Source organism: Nannospalax galili, unplaced genomic scaffold (genome assembly GCF_000622305.1).
Source record: "Nannospalax galili isolate Female #2095 unplaced genomic scaffold, S.galili_v1.0 scaffold1119, whole genome shotgun sequence".
In the NCBI taxonomy this organism is placed as follows: Eukaryota; Metazoa; Chordata; class Mammalia; order Rodentia; family Spalacidae; genus Nannospalax; species Nannospalax galili.
In genome coordinates, this window is record NW_008343597.1 from 4759 (window position 1) to 12733 (window position 7975).

Below are 7975 nucleotides of genomic sequence, written 5' to 3' on the forward strand. Positions count from 1 at the left end.
TTCTGGTTCTCTCTTTTGATTTTATATTGGAGTGGCCAGATTGCGTTTATCTTCAGGAGTACCCACAGAGGCCCAATTTAGATGAGGATCAGATGCTCTGAGGCTTTCTCCTAAGGTCTGGATCCCTCAAGGAAAGATTTGGGCCTCAGGAATTTGGGGATTGGACTGACCTGGGAGCAGGGGCCAGGAAAGATGCTGGTCTCAGGCAGCTAGTGTCCTTGCCACTCTGAGATGCAAAGGGAGAGCAGGAAGAGGCCCCAAGGGCTCCAGGGGACTGCACTGAGGAACTGGGCTAGTCTGGATACAACAGATCAAGAAGCCAAAAGGTCAGCACCGGTGTCCTGGAAAGAGGCTGTCAGGTTGTGCAGCCCAGGGAAGCAGAGGGAGGTGAGGGTGGGACCAGGCCCAGAGGGCTCCTGGGGACCTCAAGAATGAACTGGGTCCATCTGGATGCAAGGGTCAGGAAGCAGCGGTGGTTCCCCTGGTGTCTGGGGTGCCAAGACAAGAAATGGGACAGGACCCAAGCTAGAAGGAGAGACAGGTGGGCGAGGTGAGAGGGTAAATGAGGCTGGAGGAGTCAAGGCGTGGAGGGCACTATGGACTTACCCAGGAGAGAGACCAGTGGGTCGTGCAGCCCCAGGGAAGCAGAGGGAGGTGAGGGTGGGACCAGGCCCAGAGGGCTCCCAGGGACCTCAAGAAGGAACCAAGTCAGTCTGGATGCAAGGGATCAGGACGCAGTGGTGGCCATGTGGTGTTCTTTAGCATGTTTGAAACACACATTATTAAGTGAAGTCACCGTGCTATGAAGATCTCAACAAATGGCTCCTCCCTTGTAGCCGAAGTTCTGAGCTCTGTGATCAGCATCTTCCCTTCTCCTCACCCGCCACCTGCACTAACCACTCTTCTCTCTGCGTCTACAAGTCCAGTTGTTTCACGTTTCAAATGCTAGTGAGGCTGTCCAGCACTATCCACCTGTGCCTGGCTTATTTAGCTTAGCATGATGTCCTCCAGGTTCATCCACGTTGTTACCGATGGTGGACTTTCATCTTTTTAGTGCCAGGATAGTGCTATACTGTGTACATGCCCCACATTTTCTCCATTCATTCTTGGACACAAGGTGACATTCGCTCTTGTGAACGGTGGCACAGTGACCATGAGCGTGCAGGTGCTCTCCACAAGATCACTGCAGAGTCTTTGGATATATACCCAGAAGTCGGATAACTAGATCACCTAACAGTTAGTTTTGAAGGACCCTTTTTTCCATAATGACTAGAGGAATTCTACTTCCTGCCAACAGTTTACAAGTGTTTTTCCATGCCTTCTCATGACTGTCTGGATACCAGACAGAGAATAGTTAATTGGTAGTTATCAGTAACATGATCAATATCCTTTTCCCCAACAGCTAGGAAATAACAGCCAGGTTTTCTTTTACTTTTTCTTTTTTTCTTTTTATTGACTGTCTGAGTGGACAGTACCAAGGTCAGTTCAAGAAATTCTAATAATGGAAACATCAAAATAATGACAATATGATGTATCTATTAGTACATACAAATATATACAAAAAAAAAAAATGAATATGAATGCACACAAGAGAAATATAAATGCATTTTTATACTTTTATTGAATTTTTGTAATTGTCATACAACATAATTTGATGGTATTTAGATCCCCTCATCTAACTGCACCTCCCCTTATTGCTCCCCACCCAATTATTATATATATATTATATATATATATATATAAAGGCCTATAGAATTAGGTTTGTGTCCCCAAATGCAACTCTTCTTGAGGGGACTAAGACAGTCCCCAGCTCATTACAAGCAGTGTTAAATAATGGAGATCTCTCAAACTGTATTGACTAGATCAGGGGTGTCCACCTTGTGGTCTGTGTATGAGAACCTGAGTTCCATCCCCAGAACCCATGTTAAAAAAAAAAACTGGGCATGATGACACACTTATAATCCCAGCACTGAAAAGATAAAGACACTGATCCCTGAGGCTCACTGACCAGCCAGCTTAGCCTACACAGGGAGTTTTACAGAAAGTGAGACTCTGCCTCAAAATGCAAGGTGGTGGCGCCCAAGGTTGAATTCTGCCTCCACATGCACACCCATGCCCACATGTGTACACACACACAGAGACACACATACACCACACACAATACTAAAAGTTTTAGCAGTCTGGCTTGCTTTCTTATGTTATATTGCATCAGCAATTTAGTGGCCTGACTGTCCTTGGGGGAAGCTTTTTCATCCTTAAGTCCCAAATTTTGAGTAGGACTAGCCTCAAATCTTCCTAAAGAAGTAGGTTGACCCAGGCTTTACTCAATAGTAGATTCAACTCCTAGGGCCTGCAGCTAAATGTTGGCTGGTGTCAATAAATGTGAAATGTAAGACACTCATTGAGAACATTAAAAATACCTGGGTTTAGTCGGGCGTGGTGGCACACGCCTTTAATCCCAGCACTTGGGAGGCAGACCCAGGCAGATCTTTATGAGTTTGAGGCCAGCCTGGTCTACATTGAGTTCCAGGACAGCTGGGGCTACAAGGAGACCCTGTCTCAAAAAAAGACAACAACAACAACAAAAAAAAAAAAAAAACCTGGGTTTAGTGGCTGATGCCTTAAATTCCACTATTAGGGAGGCAGAGGCAGGAAGATCTCTCTGAGTTCAAAGCCAGCCTGGTCTACCTACCAAGTGCCAGGCAAGCAAGGTAAGGCTATGTAGGGAGAGCCAGTCTTAAACAAACAAATGAAAACATAGAGGGCTTTAGCACTTGGAGCACTTGTAATTGAATAAAAGAGGTTTGATACCCTCTTGGAAGAAAGCTATGATGATGAATAGGTTTCCAGGTGTGTTTGGTAGGTGAGGACATGTCTATTACTACCTTGTCTGTAGCTCTACCAAATCCCTCCGCAAATGGACTGTGGTCACCTGTATTCCTGCTGCCCCACCAGATGGTCAACTCTTAAAGGAAGAAGTTACATCTCCAACATGCTGGGTCCTGGCGCAGAAGTTGGGGTTAAATGCACGTCTGTGACAGGAACTGTGCTGATGGCTCAAGAGAGTGTCCCTGAAGACACTGTGGTTCTACCACTGGCACCATGGATTTCTGACACTCTGACACCTCTACCAGCCCATGCCAGACCCTACAAATCCCACCCTGCAGCCCTGTGTTCCTGCTGTGACCGGTGGTTATCTGGGAATCATCAGCTGTGGGTTCGCTGTGGTCACTGCATGATTCTCACACAACCACTCAGAAAACGTCAGTCAGAAGCACTGAGGGTGGGGAGCTTTCATAGAAAGCAGTCAGTCATGAAGTGCATAAAAGCAGGAAGCAAAGGGTTGTTGGCCCAACACACCTCCTTACTCTTCTGGAGGATAAAAGGCAGCAGGGACAGAGCTCCAGAAACTCAGACCTGGTCACCCTCCCAGGGAAGATGCAGCGACTCCTGATCCTGTTGGCTTTCTTTCTACCCCCCAGGATGAGGGCAGGTAAGTGGACATCAATCTCTTAGTGGCCCAGTATTATTCCAAAGCAGGCACAGATACCCAATCTCTTCTGCACATAGTCTCTGAACATCAGGTCTAGTCTTTCCACAGAACCCAGGTATGACACAATATGTTATCGGTAGGGGGTGAAGGGCAGAAGGGTGTTCTGGAGAAGAGATCTTGGGAGCTGTCCTCCGCCTAGGGCCACCCTTGTCATCTGGAAAGCAGAGCTTTTCTAGAAGAACGTGGTAAAGGATGAAATCTGCAAAGCAGAAAACATTAGATTCTCCTGGAGCAGGCAGGGTGGGCCTCGCCTCTGTCTGTGATAAGTCAGGTTTTCGGTATTCGTGGTATACCTGAGTGGAGCTCAGTGACCTCAGAATTGATGGGATCACTGTCCTCAGAGCTGAATCCCACACCACTCGGTCCCTCTCTGCAACTCTGTGTTCCCCAGGCCTCAGTGGTTCCCTGGTTTCAAGCAGGAGCCCCTGTGCCAGGGCCTGACTTCTCTGCTTTCTAGAATCCCAGAAACCTCCCTAGTCAGGAGGGTGTTCGTCATGCAGCCAGTGAATGTACTGAGCACCCACTTCATCAGGCCTTGGGAAATAGGACGCCACAAAATGTAAACTGAGATCAGTCCTGACCACTAGAAAGCAGCCCTGGCTCAGCTGCTGTAAGAAACTCAGGAAGAGAAGTCAGAAGGGCCTGAGAAGCTCCTGGGATTTCATTGTCCAGAGATTGGAACGCTCACCAACAGCTGAGTAAAGATTTGCGGACCAAGTACTGCCTTTCTCCCCTTTTGTAGAAGGGGAATGTGACTGTGCTCTCTCAGCCCCTCCCAGCTCCAGGCCATTCCAGGCTCCCAAAAGCCCAGCAGGTCTGGAGTCATCACATGAAGCCCACCTGCTAGATTGGCAGGTGCCGACAAGAAGGCTGGGTTTCTCTACAGGGGAGATCATCGGAGGATATGAGGCCAAGCCCCACTCCCGCCCCTACATGGCCTTTGTCAAGATCCTCGATAAGAATTTGTGGAAGCAGTGTGGGGGCTTCCTGATAAGGGAGGACTTTGTGCTGACAGCTGCTCACTGTTTGGGGAGGTGAGAAGCAAGGAACAGTCCATACACTCCTGGAACATTCCACAGAGACCCCTGTCTTCTTCCCTAGGTGCTCCCTGGGGTGCTAGAAATGCATGTGGATTCCTTCAAGGAAGAGACATGTGCCAGCCACGTCTCATGGAAAGAGACAGGCTGCCCCAGGGTCTTTGCTAAGTAATCAAGCATGTCATGTTTAGGCCAAGGATGACATTGCAATACAACCTGAAACTATTTCATGTGCTTCCTTGGGTTAATTGAACTCTGATAAAACCTGGTGCAGACACTGGGGCTTGAGAATTCCATCAGCTCACAGATAAGTAGCAGAGGCACAATCATTCCTGTCTTCTAGAATTCCCTCTGCTAGAGCCCCACCCTGCCCACCCCGACTAGACCTTCTCACCTCCTGGGCTGTATCCTCTCTGTCTCTGCATCCCTCTTCCCCACTCTCTGTGCAGCTCAATGAATGTCATCCTGGGGGCCCACAACATCAAGGAACAGGAGAAGACCCAGCAGGTCATCCCTGTGGCAAAAGCCATTCCCCATCCAGATTATAATCCTGAGAAGATACTCAATGACATCATGCTGCTGAAGGTGAGGGCTCCCAGCTGCCTTGGTCTGCCACTGCAGGCTTGTCCCTCCTACTCTGACCCGCCCCTTCCCTCCCTTCCTTCCATCCTGCCCTTCATGGTGTCCCAGCCCAGAAGGCCACTGGCTGAGCTGGACTCTTGTGCTTCTTCTCCATCAGCTGAAGAGCAAAGCCCAGCGGACTAAGGCTGTCCAGACCCTCAAGCTGCCCACAGGCAAGGCCCAGGTGAAGCCAGGGAGTTTGTGCTATGTGGCTGGCTGGGGCGACACAGACGCAAGGGGAACACCCTCAAACACACTGCAAGAGGTGAAGATCAAAGTGCAGGCAGACCAGGTCTGTGAGTCCAGCTTTGCAAATTATGACAAGAACACTGAGATGTGTGTGGGAGACCCAAAGACAAATCATGCATTCTTTCAGGTGAGTCTGATTATCTGCCTCTCGTGGCTCTGTGGAGGGGAAGGGAGACTCTGGGACCTGGTGACACAAACAGCAAGGGACTCCTTCACCCACCAGCGTTGACCATTCTCTGAGAAAAGATCAGGAGCAGGTGGAACTGGGAATCAGCTAGGACCTCTGTTGAATCTGCTCTTCACAAGAAGGAGTTTGCACAAGCTAAAGTCCCAGGCTTAAGACACTGCTTCCTGAGTGTGTCATGACCAGGTGACTCTTCAGAGTGGGCACTTGACTTCTCAATGGCTCATGCCCCACACTGACATCAGGTGCATTCACCTCAGCCCTGTCCTTACATGGGAGCCTGGAGATGATGGTCCAACCCTCAAAGGGGGTGGATCACAGGACCTGGGGAGAGCACAGAGGCTGGCCCAGGGGTGAGGTGACACAGTAACTATGCCCATAGCCAGAGCTCAGAAGCCCAGGGCCGCAGGAGGGAACCTACCCTCTGAAGTTCACAATCAGAATGTATAAGTCATCGTTCTCTGAGTGCAGGCTTGGGATAAGAGGGAGGATAGGCCTGGGAGGAGAAACCAGCTCAGTTCTTCCCCTCTGTTCACAGGGGGATTCTGGAGGGCCCCTTGTGTGTAAGAACGTGGCCCAGGGCATTGTCTCCTATGGACGTAAAGACGGGACAACTCCAGGAAGTCTACACCAAAGTCTCAAGTTTTCTACACTGGATAAAGAAAACCATGAAATGCCGCTAAGTACAAGAGACAAAATAGACCCTTTATTTAACCATCTACCCTGGAGCTGAGTCCAGAACTGAACTAGGAGAGGTCTCTTAGCCCAATGGAATAAATGTCTCTTAGCCCAACAGGAAAGCTGGTTTCTAGTTTATTTGTCCGCCTCCATCCACAGGCACCAACTCTAAGCTAAGCAGCCAGTGGCACAATTCTGCTGTTTTTCTGCTCCAGCCTCCCATCCCCAGTGATGCAGGCTCAAAGCTCATGCGAAACTCATACCCAGCACGTACGTTCCTGCCCCAGTCTCTCCCGTGTTCTCGTTCTGATGGTCCTGATATCATCAAGAGAAAATCTCTTATCCTGAGGCTCAGGGTACATTTCTTATACCTGTATTCTAGGAAGAAGAGAAAGGGAAGATACATGGGTCCTGGAGGCCAAGCAGACAGTGAGACCACTGAGCCTTACCCCATTAGGGAGGGGAAGGGCCTTCCTGGGCAGAACATCTCTTTCCCACAGCTTCAGGATTCAGGTGCAGTTGTTTGAGTGGCTCCTTATTCTCATCTGGAATCTGTTTCCTTCCCCATCCTCCTCTGAGAACAGGACGAGCTTGGTCTCCACCCTCCTGGCTTCCCCCTGTTCTCAATCCCATCTCAGAGTTCTGAGTCCCCCAACTTCTGTGCTTCTCAGACCACGCTGATCTGAACAAGTTCCTTCCTCCTCCTACTTAGGACACATGATCCCCCTGGGGTTCCATTAGGCATCAGCGCTGGAGTGCCAAGCCAACTCCTGCCCTGGCAGCGAGGGACCTCACATGGACCAAACAAGGGCTGGCACCATGGGTGGCCCATGGAGGGCAGGCCTGGCATGTCTTTCCTCAGATTTCCATTCCAGCTCCCACATGGTCAAGCCCAGTGCAGCTCTCCTCATCCAGCTCAGAGCCTTCCCATCTCCTGAGTGCCCACTGGAAGCTGATCACCCAGCAGCACAGGCCCTCACAGCTTGTCCATCCTAGTCACCACTGACACTAGGCTGGGACCCCCGCTGGTCAACTGGGCTTTCAGTCTTTTACATCCAAAAGGACAGAAGATTTTCCCCTTAATTAGCACCGAAGGCGTGCATGATGCTTAGAAATGACTTTAGACAATAATCTTCTAATGTGAAGTTGCCAAACTATTCACAGAGCATCCTTCCACCTGGAGGAGAGGGCGGCACGTGGGGACTAACACACTAGACAACTGTGCTTCATTTGTTTGAACGACATCAGCTGTCACTGCACAGATTCAAGCTGCAGCATGCAAACATATTCAGAAATAGAACTCAGAAAGAGAATTAAACCTGAAACAAGGAGGTTGAAAAAAGGGAGTAAGAGAAAAATGTTGGGGAGAGGCGCACCTAATGTTGAGACATTACTGTTGCAGCCATGGTTTCCAAGACTACCCGAGCTCCTCATTGTTAGGGAGTTCTTGGCATGGATGCCATTCACAGAAAACTGACATTTGTCTCCCTGTGTTGGACTTTCTTTACCATAAAATCCCAGCAGCCCTGGGATTTCTGAAACTTTCCTGGTGGATCAGGTAACTTTCACAGGCATGCTTTCACACAGGAAGAGCAGTAGGTGTCACTGGGCTTCTGAATGGAAGACGGAAGGTAAATCCTGCCCTTGAAACAT

The 7975-nt window shown here is 49.4% G+C and overlaps 1 protein-coding gene and 1 pseudogene across 1 annotated transcript in view; both read left to right on the forward strand.

Moving 5' to 3' along the window:
- The first annotated feature begins 3387 nt into the window (after positions 1 to 3387).
- On the forward strand, positions 3388 to 6385 carry LOC103739489 (annotated as a pseudogene).
- Positions 6386 to 6570: 185 nt separating this feature from the next.
- LOC103739490 (granzyme B-like) overlaps positions 6571 to 7975 on the forward strand; it is a gene marked incomplete at its 3' end in the record, with an annotated part of 11588 nt that continues 10183 nt past the window's right edge. The window contains exon 1 of the mRNA XM_008839921.3: positions 6571 to 6592. Within this exon, the coding sequence (XP_008838143.2) occupies positions 6571 to 6592 (22 nt within the window). The remainder of the gene's footprint in view (positions 6593 to 7975) is intronic.